This window comes from Phlebotomus argentipes, unplaced genomic scaffold, assembly GCF_947086385.1.
Source record: "Phlebotomus argentipes unplaced genomic scaffold, Phlebotomus argentipes genome assembly scaffold_4, whole genome shotgun sequence".
Classification (NCBI taxonomy): Eukaryota; Metazoa; Arthropoda; class Insecta; order Diptera; family Psychodidae; genus Phlebotomus; species Phlebotomus argentipes.
Genome location: NW_026776174.1, coordinates 2,414,252 through 2,430,730, shown reverse-complemented (window position 1 = coordinate 2,430,730; position 16,479 = coordinate 2,414,252). Strand labels below are relative to the sequence as shown.

At 32.0% G+C, this 16,479-nt stretch overlaps 1 protein-coding gene across 1 annotated transcript in view; it reads right to left on the bottom strand.

Annotated features, from left to right (window-relative positions):
* LOC132258323 (calcium-activated potassium channel slowpoke) overlaps nt 1-16,479 on the bottom strand; it is a 46,893-nt gene that overhangs the window by 4,558 nt on the left and 25,856 nt on the right. The window contains exons 10-20 of the mRNA XM_059755586.1: nt 15,354-15,506; nt 14,196-14,351; nt 11,835-11,947; nt 10,547-10,705; nt 10,204-10,280; nt 7,856-7,930; nt 3,455-3,529; nt 2,277-2,309; nt 1,230-1,395; nt 890-955; nt 47-224 (exon numbers count right to left, since the gene is read on the bottom strand). Coding sequence (XP_059611569.1) covers nt 47-224; nt 890-955; nt 1,230-1,395; nt 2,277-2,309; nt 3,455-3,529; nt 7,856-7,930; nt 10,204-10,280; nt 10,547-10,705; nt 11,835-11,947; nt 14,196-14,351; nt 15,354-15,506 — 1,251 coding nt within the window. The remainder of the gene's footprint in view (nt 1-46; nt 225-889; nt 956-1,229; nt 1,396-2,276; nt 2,310-3,454; nt 3,530-7,855; nt 7,931-10,203; nt 10,281-10,546; nt 10,706-11,834; nt 11,948-14,195; nt 14,352-15,353; nt 15,507-16,479) is intronic.

The window sequence follows — 16,479 nt, the reverse complement described above, 5'->3', positions numbered from 1 at the left end:
AATCAGATAAATCTGCACAACACCACACATTTCTCCGCACACTCACCAAGATGCAGTCTTCTAAATTTCGGGCAGGACTCCAATGGAACATTCCCGTTGAATCGTACTTCATTTCTGTCTTCTCAAAATCAAAGTCCTTCGACTGATCATCTGCGATTCCCGCTGGCATGGAAACACCATTCGTCCCCGCCTGAGCTCCACTTCCACTCCCGCGGCTCGTGGGCCTGTGCCGACGCAATGGTGGTGAAAAATGAAGACAATGGAGATTACTCATGGCTTTACAGACCCACAAATTCAATGAATTTTTTTTTCACTAAAACACTAGAAAAGATGTGAGAAAATCATTCCAAATGCTTGTTGTAAATGTATTTGTGAGTATTCTTTAAATATGAAAAACTTATCCCTCTTTTTTCACTTCTCTCTGCACTTCTTTTCAGTGCATTTTGTCTCAGATATGTAAGTTTTTCATATGAAAAGAAGTCAAGCAGAAAAATTGTGTTTGTGTTCTCATGATGTTTTCATCACTTTAAACAATAATCAACTCTGATTGTCGTCTCTGTGATGTTTTTTTTTCCTTCTAAACTACTGTGAAAAAAGTTAATTGCTGTGTACTTTCATTCCATCAAGAATACTCAAGAGTGTCTGTATTTTTTTTACGTCTTTTTGTTGCATTGCATCTCTACACAACACATAGCAAGGCTAAATATTCAAAAGGCACAGCCAAAAAGGAGTGAAAAGAAAGCGAAAAAGTGCACGAGGAAATGTGTATATATCATTGCAAATAGATAAAACTAAAAGAGTGTAATTGTGAAGAGTAACACTGAGTAAATAGAGGGAGAAAAAACGCTAAGATTATAAAAATGAAAAAAGATGTTAGAAGAGCGCATACATGAGTTTTTTCACTTCGTAAGCAAGTTGATAGCCCGCGTATGGATTAGCATCAGTTTCCGCAGGTCTGAAAGTTTCATCAATTCACAAATCACATATTAATTTTGTTAGATATCTCCATATTCAAATTACTAAAGTATTTCTGTTATATATTCTCTCTGAATTACTATCCGAATCTTTTATTCAGTTAACTCTCTTTTAAGTCAATAGATATATATATTTTTTTATTTAAATCTCCATTTATATCACAGATATTAAAGCATGAAATGGTCATAGATGTGAAATGTTTTATGATTTTGATGTTATCTTCATTGGCAGGATGACATGACAAAGTCACTCACCGTGTTGTGGCATTGTAATTCGATGGGGAAACTGCATTTTCCGGTGGTTGGCGATTCACATTCGGTTTCACCTTGTTAACTTGTTTCGTGGAATTCACTAGAGCACCACTTTGAGGGCCACCCGGGGCTTGAGATAATTGCGCATTACGTCGATTGCGATTTATTACTGCAAAAGTTGACACAGCGCAAAGTGAAGAGAGAAATAAAATATTAGAAATATAATTAGAAAATTGTTGTGATAGAGTTTTTGCAGACATGATAATACTCGATGATTGAGACAGAACACAATTATTGAAACATAAAGAAAAGACAGTTCTTTTATCACTGGGCATAAAAATTAGGATAGAAAAATAAAACACTTCCAATCAAAACATCGACTTTGTACACCTCAATTTCTTGGCGGCTTTCTTTTTTCTGATGCTGCACAGAGAAAACACCCAACACGTATTGCAACAATTCTGTTCATGTCGTTTTTGCTGTCCAAATGGCATCATGATTATACATTTAAATTCAATGGTGGTGTAAATTTGCAATAGATAAATTTTTCATCATACCACCAAATTAGTTACAAAAAATACTTCAACTTAAAATACTTCTTTGGCCAAAAGAAAAAATATTAAATACAGTGAATTTTACTTCAAAAATTCAATAAAATACTTCAATTACGGCAAATAATAAAAAGGCAACACGACAATTATGCCAAGAATGCACGATCATTACAGAGAAGGATAGACAGATAAAGAGGACAGTTTTCCAACAGAAAAAATCCAACCAAATCAATGGAAATTATGTTTGCTGAGGAAAATGTAAACAGAGAGTGTAGAGGAAACTAAAGAGACAGAATACGTGTTGGACGGTCAGATCATGAAGGGAAACTTCGATCGTGGAAATTCTATTGAAATCTAAAGAAAAAACTGAGTGAAAATGAAACGACCGCTCATTTTCAAACAATTGTACGTCTTCTCATTTTTCTCAATATCATTTCATCATCTCTTTGTCATTTGATTGCAAGTATTTACTTACAGAGAAGTAAGTAAAATTACTCACAATTAATATCCTCTCGGTCCCTTGTGATCTCGCCTGTAAGAAAGTCATGAAGAAACATCCATTTATAGTTAAAAACAATTGCAGTAGATTCTACAGAAAATAAATTGTCTTTGAATTTATTTTTTTTTGCTTTGCTTTTCTTTCAATCATCTTCTTGCAAAGGGTTAAATAATGTGAATTCCAAACGAAAATAAAACAGAAATAAACAATAATATCGACAGAAGTACGGAACACAACATAATGTTCAGAGAATAGGCTCATATTTCTTTTTTTTTTTACTGATCTATACAACATATTCACTGAGTCACTTTGAAACAAAAAATCGGTTATAATAATAGAGAAGACACCAAAAAGCAGTCTCTTTAAGTAGAAAGAAACAAAGAGATTATAAGATTCTTCTCGATATTGAAGACACAAATTCATGCAGTCTCATTATTACACTCAATTATACTGTTCATTATATATTTTTATAGTTCACAAAATTTGTTAGTATTTTCCAAAAATTCTTTTGTTCATATAAAGAAATCTCTCAAATTACAGACAAAATTACACAAAATGAAAAGATGAAATTCTCCTTGTGATTTACAATTTCATTTTGCATCGCTTTCGATGATCCAAAATGAAATCATAGACGGACAAATGATAGAGAATATAATGGAATGGATGGAGGATGCGTGATGAGGAAGAAATTACAGAAATCATAAGAATTTTTCTCAACTTTCTGTCTTTTATACATCCGGTAATTTTTTTTCAGTTGAACTTTTAATTTTCTCTTTATTATCTTTTACTTATTAAAGAGATCATATAAAATTGAAATCAAAAGGAAACAAAGCGTAGATTTTTTTTTTTTTTTTTTTGAAATCAGAATCATATATTCAAAAGGTAAATTGTATGTTGCAAATCAAAAGAATTGAATTGGCAAACATTTCTTTGATGGTTCACTCCATAATACAGGAAGAAGTAAATTGATGTGGAATTATTTCTGAGTACTTTAAGACTACTCTGAATCCGCAATTCCGCATTCTTCCTACATTATGGAATCTTACAGATAACGAAAAAACACGTGGCAAAAAAGAAAAACAATTATTCTTAACGTGTGGAATATAAAATGATAGAAAAATAAGGAACGAACAATTAGACAAATGAAAGAGACACTTTTGTAATAAAGTGACTTTTACCCGATGTCAATCCACGAACGTGCACCCGCTTCGGAAGTTCCGGTGGGGTGAACGTCGGGGCGGGATGATGATCATCTGCAAAATTGTACAACAGTCTCCTGATTCCACATCGTATTTTCTTTTACTGTTTCAAACATTTGCTCTAAGAATAACAAACAAAAATCAACTATTTGTTCTTTTAAAACAAAAATTTATATCTTAACATTGATCTCGTGATAAAATTAAACGAAAAGAAAACAACTTTAAGGTTCCATTGAATTTAAACAAATACTTGGAATTTTTTTTTGCTTTATAATTTGTGATCTCATAAGTGACTTAATCACTTCGGAAGTTGCTTGATATGATTTGATTTTTTTTTGCAGTGAAAAGAAATAAATGTTTTGGGACAATTTTTGAAAAAAAAAGATTCTTTTTAAGCAACTTCCTGCATAAGTCACTGTGCTTATTATTGAAATAAAAACAAAAAAAAAACAATTTTGAGATATTTAAATAATTTTGACAAATATATAATCAACGGAAAAAAATTTAAGTAGGTAAAGAATAAAAGAGAGGGGACTTCAAAATGAAATAAGAATAAATTTGCCAAAAGCTAGATTTGTTTCATATTTTGCTGTTTAACGCTTTAAACGGTGTTCAAATTCGACAGTTGAGAAGAGGAGATATTTTGTTTTAACGAAAATATAATTAGAAAAGAAAATGTGAGCGAAATAAGTAATTATATACGTTCTCTAACGAATTTTATCTATGACAGGATCAGGCGTGCAAGGTGCAATCAATTGCCAAAAATCTCAACTTTACGTTTAGTCTAAAGTAGAAGAAGCATATATATTCTTTCTTTGTCAGATATTCATAATTCTATTGAAGCCATTCACAGGAAAGCGATATGCAAATGTAGCATTGCTGTGGCGTTTTTGCAATTAGCAATTCTATTGATTATTTTCCGTTAATATGCATTACTGTGTGTAGCTCAGTGTGTTACAATTAATCCCTAGAGTTTTTTTTTTTTTTTCGTGAAATTGTGTGTTTTTTTCATAATAATATTGCTTCTGTAGCTCGTATAAAACATTAGACAAAACACAAATGGTCAATTTTGCTGGTGTTGTTTCGAGGAGTGTCTTGCTGTGAGTGTAAAAATGTTCTATATGGGGAAAACAGTACAGATAAAATATATCGAGTCAACAGTTAATACAAAATGGCGAGTGGTCAATTGAGAATGTATACATTTGACGAAAAAATATGCAGAAAATAATAAATGTTTCGATATAATAAGACATTTCCATTGAATCACTTTATGATCAATCTGGAAATCGATTTTGCTGTACAGATGAATTCAAGAAGACAGAGACAGTTAAGTGAACAGAGACAATTAATATCCACCAATAAAATAAATTTCATTTTGTACAAATTATGTCTTTCTCTTCACTGGCACAAGTTGACATTGAATTGCAACTGGAATTTCCTTCATTTATTTCTGTGGTGGCAAATTAGCAATCTTTTGCTTTTACTCATTATTTAGAGGCTTTGACAAAAAAACTAAAACAAACACATTCTGTTTAGTTACTTCGTGAACAGCTTTTGTGGTGATGGTGGAACTTCTGCTATCCAAACCCAGACTTACTTGGAAATTGGAAGTCATCAGCTAATTCCAGTCAATAAATAATCCGTGTTGAAAATAAAACCCATATGTATTAATAAAGAAAATTTCTCATTGAAATTGTGTTGATTTTCTTGCGAACATCCCTAATGAGTGTTTTTGTGTGTGAATCAAATAAAAGACTAGTAAAAAACATTTCTCAAAACAACTGATTAAGGACAGCTTTTTCACGTGTCAAGATCACACTTGTTGATCATCACTTAATCAATTGTTGTAAACTGATATCTGTAAATAACGTTATAGATTACAAACATGAAAATGACAAGAAACCACATCAATTAATTCACTTCTCTGCAAATTCCTTAGAATATTAATGTTCTCAAAAGTTTCTTTTTTTTCACAATCCATAAATTCTTCTTCCACTTAGATTGTCTTTTTTGTACATCATTCTTACATCAATGAAAAACTAAAATCATAATCTTTAGAGAAAAAAAAGACACACAACGATGATATATGTAATTACATTTTTAGAAGAATTTCAAAGAAAAATTCATATAAAAGTTGAGAGATCAAAATAAATAAATAAATAAAAAATAGACCACACAAGTATCTTTTCTCTGATTCTCAAACTCATTTCCTATCTAAGACGATGAAAGCATTCTAAGAAATTTTCACTTATTTCCTTCAGTCAGAAAAGAACATCAAATTAATGGATTATAGTTTTAAAACAATTGAAAGTAGATAAAGAGTTCTGATAAAAATCTAGTTAAATAAAAATGACTCTCAATGAATGTTTACAATATCATCTCATTCACACACATTTTCTTCACAGAAACACTCAAAAATCTCTACATCATGTCTGTGCTTAACATTTCTTTAAAGAATTCTCTTTATGTTAAACTTCAGTTTCTCATCTAAGATGTTTTTTTTTTCTTATTTAAAGGAAAGTTGGTGACTCTCTAGACAAAAATACGTACTTGCACGCCCAACCATCTGAACTGCTCGAACCCCCTTCCTGAATGTCGCCACTGGTCGCGCAAATATTGTTAGTATGGTTTAGTTAAAAAGTTATTTTGACGATGTGATATTTGTGGCCAAGGACGAGTTTATCGTATCATCACCCCCAATTCACGTGTGAAAGTGTATGAATGAGAAAGAGAAGAAATAGGTTTTGGCATGAATATATGCATGATAAGCACCTAAATATCCACCACTTCTTATCATTTCTATCTAAACAAGACAATTTTGATATCATAGGAAGTTCACATCCAGACTCATAAATGCTGCAGAAGCTGTGGAAGAAGTTACATTTAGCCATTTTCGCCTATGCACTCGAAGAAAGACAATCGCCAAAGATCATTGAAGTAGATAAACCTATTGCGTCCCCGATGAAACACAGCCAAGCTTGGAGTTAAAGACAATTAGTAACCAGTAAAATGATGAAAAATTATTCTCTTTGTAAAAAATACAATTTTTTTTGATGATTTGCTAGAACCAAAAAAACTCTAAATGTCGTCCTGAGAAACTTTTACGAAATTGTTGTATCGCAGCAAAAAGAACTTTTCGTGAGTGTAATATAAACTGCGCAAAAATACATTTATAACTTCTACTGTGCAGAGAAGTATTTTTCATCAACTGCTATCAAAAATAATAAATATTAATCCGTCAAAAATAGCGCTTCAAAAGCTCTTCTAGAACACACAGCGTTGTGGTTCAAAAAGCGAAACGCGCCAAAAAGCAGCGTGGAACACTTTTAATCATATATTATTTTCTAATTTTATAAAAATAAAATCTACAAAAATGTAGGCTCATTGAGATTTCTTGTTTCGAATTTGGAGAACACTCTGACGTTTGCTCATCAAATAAATCTTTTTTTTCTTTTCTTTTCGTGTAAAAATATAACACTGACGAAGCGTTGTTGAACAATTTTCGCTTTAGCCATAAATAAATACACATTACTTTGAGCTTTTAATTGCAATGTTCTTGTGTGATGTTGTTTTAAAAAACTAGTGAAGAGAAATTAGTAGAAAAAACCGTCAAACTATGATGAGATTTAAACATTTTATCCAGAACAAGAAAGAATCAACAGAATATTCAATTATCAACAGTAGTACATTCATTTAAAACAGGGCTTCTATGCAATTTAATGTGCGGAAATTCAAAGTGATTTCTCTTTACATTCTGTTTCTGATAATTTAATATCATTTATCAGCCCTGAATTAAAACCAAAAGAAATGCTGCATGTTAAAAAACATTGAACTTCACAAAACCATTGAGAAGGTAAACAATGAAAAAGAGCATATATATAAAGCTCAAAAAACTATTTTTTCAACGCTAATCTTCTTCCGTTGAATAAGAAATATGAGAATGGAATAATGACAAATTTTCTTTAGCATCTCACAAAGAATATGTAGTGGAAAAGATTTTTCAATTAACCCAAATCTTTTGATTCAAAGAAGTCATGACATGATGAGAAATATCTTATAGATCCCAGCTCTAAAATGATTTCAAGGAAATTCAAGGGAGGATTTCAAATTTACTGAGTAATAATGAAAAAGAAAATAAACTCAACAAAAATACAACAAAGAGTGGCAACAGTAAACGAAAAATTTTTTAGAGTAGCACATTTTTTTTTAGTGATATTTCTGGCATTAATCAAAGAAAAAGTCTTATTCAAAATGTTTGGTATTAGCTAGTAAAACGTCAAAAATTAGCATATTTCTTATTCTTGGCATTTTTATTTTATAAATTCTTTGCCAAATTTTACTGAAAATGTGATTAATTTTTTGTCATTGCATAATTCGTACCGTCGATGAAAGTGTGACAGGCGGAATTTATGCCTTGTTTGACCATTCCTGTTTGCATCATAATCATGCCGACATCTGTGAAAGGCCCAAATTTTTGTCATTTAATATCCAGGATGAAGAATATCCACCACAACAGTTGGAGGATTTACATGAGAAATATAAGAGAAAGAATGAGAAATTCGGCAGATTTTTTTTTAGACTTTTGTTATTAGCCAAGAAATTTTACTCTTGCAAAAACATCTCTTTCTCTCTCATTTCTTACAAAATAGTTGAACAAATTGGCATTTTGTTGTTAATTTCAATATTAAGAAAAATCATTATGTGATGCAATTGCACTTCGATGTCCCATTATATTTTCTTCATCTCACGATGATGAGTTAGCGACCAAAAGAAAAACATCCAAAAATGTCACGAAGCCTTACACTCAAGTGTACACGAGTTTGGTGGGATCATATCTGCAGAGCCTTCTCATTATTTTCTTGCCCTATCCTAACTTTACACACTAATAGAAATATTGAAAGAAGTTATGTATGTACGATATCACCAAGAAGAAAAGGTCATGAGACGCCGTCAAATGGCTGGTCTGAAATACAAAAATCTACGAGAGGTACGATAGTAAAGTCAATTTTCCTTGTACATCATTTCATAAATGGACAATTTTTTTTTATATAAATGAATAAGAAAATATAGAATTGTGTAAAAAATGTGTAGTGTGTTTAAGTTTTTAAAATATACTCATATTGTTGAATTTTTTATTGTTTATTTGATTTGGCAAAATTCTAAAAATCGCGATAAAATCCATTTCAAAGAACTTCATAGGAAATTTATCAATTGGATAAGATTGATAAAAACAGAGAACATGCTTTTAAAAAACGGTCGATTGTAAGAAAAATGAACTTCAAAATAAAAACTTGAATACAAATTTTTGGAAATAAAAAGTCAAAACACAACTGGTGCTTCACAAATTCATGAAGATGTGAATGATATTGAAAGCTCATCAAGATATTTTCTAAAATTGTAAAAAGAATTCATAAAATTATAATCAGTACCTCATAGTGTACAACGAAATGTTGAAAAAAATATTGAAAGAAGATACTCGATACAATATTCTTTCAAATAAAATGATATTTGCAATGCATAGCCATGAGATAAAATATCTTTGACTTGTCTTGTACTCAAAAAAACGACTCATCTTAAAACAAGGAAAATATGTTTTTGTATATAAATATACCACATAACAATCACTGAGAAAAATCGGCTCAAATTTCGCAATCAGGCGATAGAATATATTGAAAAGAAATTGAAGAAAAAATAATGATTTGTACAATAAAAACAATTGGCAATTTCTGTACATTTATAATGAAAGATAAGAGAAAAAAAATATCTTCGTTAGGTCAAAAGAAAAGAAGAAAATACTAGGGGAAATTTGAAAGAACTAAAATGTAAGAAATCTACAAGTTTCTTCAAAGTCTGTAAGATATTTATTGAGAAAAGAGTTGGTATTAAACTTTAAAGGCTAGAAAAAGGGTGAAAAGGGGTTCAAAGAGAAAACGGATATTAAAACGTGATGCAAACTCTTTGAGTGTGAAAAAAAGTGTAAATCAAAAGAGATTAAGAAAAAGTATAGACAACAAAAACTTAAAACACACACCACAAAATAATAGTCCAAAAAAATATTAAAAATCATTTTTTTTTTTATTATTTTCAAATTCAATTGAATGGAGAATCAAATTGAAAGTCCACAGAGGACTCAAGGGTTTGAATTTTTTTTTGGAATCTCTATGTTTTTAGTTTATCAACAAAAAAAAATAATAATAAAATCACAGTTAAAAATTGGATTGAAATTCTAGGATTTTGCTTGATCTATGTTTTGATTTTTACCTAGGTCACCAAATTTGGTCCTTGGCTGAGCAGTCACTATATGTGATATTTTGGGGAAGAGAGTTTTGGATAATTTGTAGTAGACAAGGTGACCCCAGAAAATATAAGTGATTAGATTTATCATTAATATAGTCACTTGAGGAACAATACATATATATAAATATAATACAAAATGTAAATTCTATAAGATAGAAAGAAGTTAAAAGCATTAATTTTCATGTGAAAAATCGCTGAATTACTTAATATTAGTACTAAAACTACACCTTTTCCTTGGAAAAAAACGCAGTCAATTCTTTCTTTTTTTTAAAATATCTTTCTCCTTATTCTCTTTTAAACACTAAATCATCTTCATAATCATTTCTCATCTAATTAATCCTTCATGTTATCTGTTTACTTCTACTCCTTATGTGGCGGAAGTCAAATTTTTAATATGTATAGAAAAGAAGGAAAGAGATTCAGATACTCACAATTTTTGCATTTGCACTTCTTGATGAGTGTTTCATCCTTAATATCGTCATGACATGCTTTGCAGTAGAACCAAGCCCTAAAGTGATAATCAATAAATCTTTTATTAGTACCAATAAATGCGCGCGGGTGAGGCAATATCTCAAGTTGGGTCAGGAGAAAATACCAGGAAATTGTTTTCCCTCCCCATAACATTTTCATCCACGCCCATTTGCAATTTCATTCAGCACAATAATAGTACAATGCCACATGATTGACACAAACTCAGACTTTCGTACTGTAAACACTTTGCAAATTGAATGAATTCCAGTACAGAAGAAATATACTAATTATACATTTTCTTACCTCTTGACTTCATCGGCACTTTGAGCAATGAAAAATCCTTGGGTATTCGCTTGAATTTTCGCGCCTCTCGGATTAATTGATATTTTACTATCTGCTCCATCTTCGCTCCCCTTAATTTCTATCGCCAACAGTAACAACTTCAATTTTGTGAAGCACAATCTACACGGGGAAATACAATTTTCTGTTATTATTAAGACCTTACCAGTCACACGATGACTGAAATATTTTGAATCTACAACATTTTATTTTTAATTTGAGAAAAAAACTGATGTTTTTGACATTTTTTTCTGTCAATAAACATTAACAAAGTATTTGAAAGAAATTATTTTCTTGTCAATATGTGAAAACCTATTGCAATTCTAAAAATAAATAATTTGTCAAGTAATTACGAATATATTCTTTTAGACATTTAAAGCAGTTTGAGTAACAAAATATCATCACCCTATGTTTTTTTTTCAAGCAAAACTTGATTCATTTCTCGAATCAAGCCAAGAAAGTGAAAGTGAAATAATAAACTGAAAAAGAAATTTCAGCTGCTAAATTCTCTTTTCGATTTTCAATAATAAAGAATAAGAAAAAAAAACTTGCTGTGTTTAGAAACAGGCAAAAGATAATATTTTTGTCATAAAGATCTCCTAATGCTTCATTCATCGCATGCACTTAGCGAAATATCGGTGAAGAAATTGAATGAGAATAGACAGAGACAGAGAGACTGATAAGCGAGAGCGTGATTGAAAAGTATATAAAGTGAAAGTTGAAACAAATGCAAAAATGGGGTCAGACACAATCTTCAAGGGTCATCACAAAATATACAAAAAAGACATAACAAACTCTTCACACACAAAATCATATGAGTGTCAATAAAGATGGTCTAGAATCAAAAATTATTTCACAATCACCACTTGTAATGTAGAATTACTATAGACAAATCCTGAGAACAAAAATATGAATCCTATAAACATTCCTCTCTATAAGAATGCACTCTTGTGCTGTGGTCCAAAAAAAATCTATCGCAAAACTTTGCTTCTCTTTCATGTCATATAAAGGCAAAAAACAATACGAAGTTTGGTGTTAGTTTTAGCATCCACTCAGTGACTCTAGAAGTCACAAAAAGAAAACGTGAGGGAACAACATCCCGGCAAAAACAGAAAGAAAACATAATAAAATAGAAGAGTAAAATTCACAAATTTCTTTTAAATTGCAACTCTCGGGCGAGAATTAATACCAGGAAAATCAAAATTGTAAATCAATTAAGAGGAATTGTTTGATTTGCTTAATGGGCTCTTACTCGCTCGCTTGTGGGAAAGTCATGCCGGTAAATGAAGGTGATAGGGTTTCAGTGTACATCTCACAGCCTGTACCCTGAAGGTAGTCATTTTGCCAAGCCTGTGTGTCTGGTGACTGCAAAAGAGAGAAACAGACAAAAGCCATTTTCTTTCTGTCCAACCATCTAAAATCGTTTTAGAGCATTCTGTTCTGAATTCAGTTTTTATCATCGCCGATATCAGTTGCAGTCTGCTCGGTCGTCTGACGGTCGCGAGCATCAGCTGTCGGATGAAAAAGCTGTAGGAAGTCCTGCTCAATGGGTGGAAAAGGATGTGCACTCACACGTACTCACACACAAAACCAATTCAACGCAGTGAAGAACACTCACTCGAGAGGGATTAAATTCAGAGTGTGCTTAAGATGGTTTCAGAATTAGAATAGCCGGCGCTTGTTGCTCATGTAATTCTATTAACACCATTAAGTTAACCACTCTCTGATTGAGTGCAGGAAAAGGTAGCCAGCAAACCGCTCAAATGACACACAAAACACACACACGCTCGTCGCAATTCTCTCTCTACTTCTAACTGAAAACTTTTCGTCGTTCATCGTCGAAGAAATGTTCAAACTCAATTTTGTCACACTGTAAATTTCTTCAATTAAATTTCGCCATGGCAGCCAGGAGGGGAAATGTGGGAAAGACACATAAAACTTGTTAGAATGCACTTTGTGAGTTTACTAGAGTAAATTCCTAATGAAATTTCAGTTTTCACTGCCTCTTTTCCTGCTTCACTCTCAACACAATGTCCTGTTTTACGTCATCACGGGGGTGCGGAGGAAGAGATAAAGTGGATGGATATCATATCAAAGAAGAGAATATTACACAAAAGCCGCTGAAGAAAATGTACAGTAGATTTCAAAAGATATAATATATATAAAACAGAAGGGAAGGAAGATACACGGAAATGAATAAATGAAGGAAATAATGAGAAAACACGCACAACATCGATCTTTTTCTGATTTTCACTGGAAAATATTCTGGTTTATGCACATGATTTATTTAAAGTTTTCTCAGCAAAATGTTCACTTTTTCCCACCGGAAATTTGGATGAAAAGTTTCTCTACTTTGCACTATATGCCAAATTTTCAACTCTCTCTCTCTCTCTCACTCTGACTTAAAATAATTCCGCCATAATTTCATATTCATTCAGTGTAAATGCAAATGCACCATGAATAATAATACAAATTGTCATGAAACTTTTTCCTTTTCAACCCTCTGTGTTGCCCAAAAAAGTGTTTCAGGCTCAGGAAATTCCATTTTGGAGAGACCATTTCATGTATGCATAGTGGAAATATAGTGAAAAATTATGACTCTTCGGCAAAAGTATAAACCAGAATATTTTTCCTCGTCGCTTTTTTTTGTCCAATTTTCAGCCACATCGAGGCAATAAGAGGAAAGCTATTGAGTAACAAATATTAATCTTTTCTCAACCTGTCTCTCATGTTATAAATAAATTCTTTTCAGAAATATACAAATTTTAACGAATCGGTTGAAAGATTGCCATTTAATTGCTAATGTAGCAAGAAATAAGCAATATTTAAACGAATAATTGTTGTACATTTTACGCGAAAGCAACATCAAATCTCTTCTCAACGACTGTTGTAAACATTTCTTGTGACATTTTTATCATTGTAAATGTGGAATATTGCACTAATTTGTCCACATCACGAAGAGATATTGAGAACATTTAGAGTCGCTCATTTTGCTTTGATTGGGTGATGATTTTGGCGGCTTCTTTTTTTTCGCATGTGAATGCCACTCACGTGAGGGACTTACTCTGTTGCCTGGGCGAATGGCATACCGATGAAGGAAGGACTCAACGTTTCCGTGTACATTTCCATCCCAGTGCCACGCAAGTAATCATTTGTCCAGACTTGCATGTCCGGTGACTAAATCAACACAACAAATGGAGGCAGAGAAGACACGAAATCATCAGAATTCCAGGAGGTTTCAGTGTGTGTGTGTGTACATGAATGTGAGTTTGACAGTGAATTTTGAAAAAAATATAAAATGTATGCATATATGATTCATTAACATGACTTTTTATACAACCCAAAAATATATGGCTGGCTATTTACTATGTCTAATTTCAAGTATTTTCACAAGTTTATCTGTAAGACATAATTTTTAGTGACAGAGAACAGAGATAGAGAAGGGGAGCTTACTTTCTGAAAAAGAGAAATTGATTAAGAGAAAAAAGAAATTATTTCAATTATTACACATATAAAATTAGCCACAAAATCAAAACGTATAATGTATTTTACTCTAAATCATTCTAAATGATGAAGCTGCGCAACGCCACAATTGTGATGAAAGGAAACTCACCGTTTTGAAGGATCTCATGGCAAAGAGGTTGGCCATCATTGTGGAAAATCCAGGCGCCAGGCAACTCTGAGCTATGAAACCCAACTTCAATTCCGCCAGACAAATCACATCATCTCCCTGCTTCCAGTCCCACGATGGGATATTCAGCAAGTACGCCTGGCAAAGTCAGTGAGAGAGCAAATTAGATCAAATGGCAATTACATTAATTCACGGCGCCAACAATTCCTTGTCCGCTCAACCAATTCTTTCTGCCCAATTGAGAGTCAAACATTGCAAAAACACACCATTATTGACGCAGAAAATTCCAAGTGAAATTATACTTCTCTCCGCATTGGCAACTGATCAAGCGGAAAATACTTCAATAATTATTTGCAAAACAGTGGTAAAATACCAAGGGCAGTCTAGCTCAAATATTACATTATTCACCTTTTCCTTGTGCTGAATTCAGCCAGTGCGCGTGGATTTTATCTAAAATATTTGCTTACTCTGGCAAATCATCACAAGGAAAATTGCCATACATACTTCCAGAGAAAATGTTTAAACCAAGACCTTTTGGGCAATTAATAAAATTCATATTTAGACTTCCCACAAGAGAGTGATTTTGTAAACAACTTCGCATGAAATCATATCACGCATCGTTGCTTTTTCAACATTTACTCTGAATACATATATTGAAGAAACTTCATTATGAACCAACTTCACGTAATTTTCTCAAATTCAGGATAATGACTCTTGAAAGCCTTTTCGTGTAAAAATTACTAAATGAGAAACTGTCATCTCATTCAGTGATGCGAATTATCAAATGCAAATATCGTACGTACAGTAGAAAGCTTTCCTGTTTGCTCAAGAAATTATGCATAAGACAAAAATACGCCCAGAAAATTCCATAAGTCAAGTGTATACGGTCATCATAAAATTTTCGATCACATCAAATCCTCCCAAAATGAAACGACTAGCAAGGATAAACCTCTGTATTATGCTCATATTGACTTACGAAATCCCATATGCAGACAACAATCATGCATTATACAATCCCATTTGGCTTTTATGACGGATTTGTTGACTCAACCATCCGCCATAACACTTTTTTTTTCCTCTTACAATAAATAATGATTCACATCAATCATATGATATGATGGATAGGAAGGGAAACTTTACCTTATTGTGATATTGCATCAGTTGAATAATTACTCTAATGTCGTCACTGTAATTTTTAATCGATATCACACGCATAATGTTGGCAGCATCTTCTGCATCCGGATCTTGACAGTATTTATTGGCTAACACTAAACAGGCATCAGCTTCGTGTACCTGAGTTGGGTTTGGAGAGAAAACACAATTAGACTTGCATAGTAAGCTAATACTCTGAAGTGGAATTGATAATGTTTATATCTGTAAGTTTTCTCGTGTCTTCTATTCTTTATTATTTTGGAGATCATTTGAGATGTGGAAATAGTTGAATCCTATGAATTTGTGGATAAAGACTTAGTACTTTATACACTTTAATTTCATAGTGATTCATCTTCTCAAATAATCTCAACACAAGTTTATTTCTCTAGAGAAAAAAAATGTCTTCACTCTCGTCGAAACAGTTTTACAAACATCGATTAAAACAACACAACACCAAATCTATCAGTTTAGCACGTGTGAGCGTTTTACGAGAAGCTTCTACGAAAATCAATAGAAGAAAATAAATTTGTAAGCATGCAATTTTGTAAATAAGCAAACACTTACCATATTAATTACACACATAAAGGTATATTCGTTACACACATGATATCTTTTATTGAATGCTTGTTAGTCTCTCTTTGTGTATTTTCCACGATAAAATTAACTCAAAACCAGAGGTTCAATAGAAATGAATACAAAAAAGGATCAAAGAGTATAAGTTTGTGGTTGAAATGTGTAATGTAACTCAATAGCACGAATCAATTGATTCAATTCACAAATTATATCAATTACAATTTCAAACATGCTCAATTTTATTTTTAAATCTATTTCTCTTTGTTTTCTTCGTGACTTTTTGCACACAGGAAATAAATTTCTCTTTGTCTCTTATGTTTTCCTTCACAATAGTTCATCACAATATAGCAATACAACTTTCTAATGGGATTCTGATAAAACTCCAGTTCAAATTAATTTGACTAAAACTAAGGCCAAGAAGGGACAAATACCCAATCACAGCAAACATTTATATATATAGAGGGGAAAAAATTTACTTTCATATTCAACTAGAAAATCTTGGGTTTTTTTTCAAGTATAATTGTATTGTAAATAAAAGACA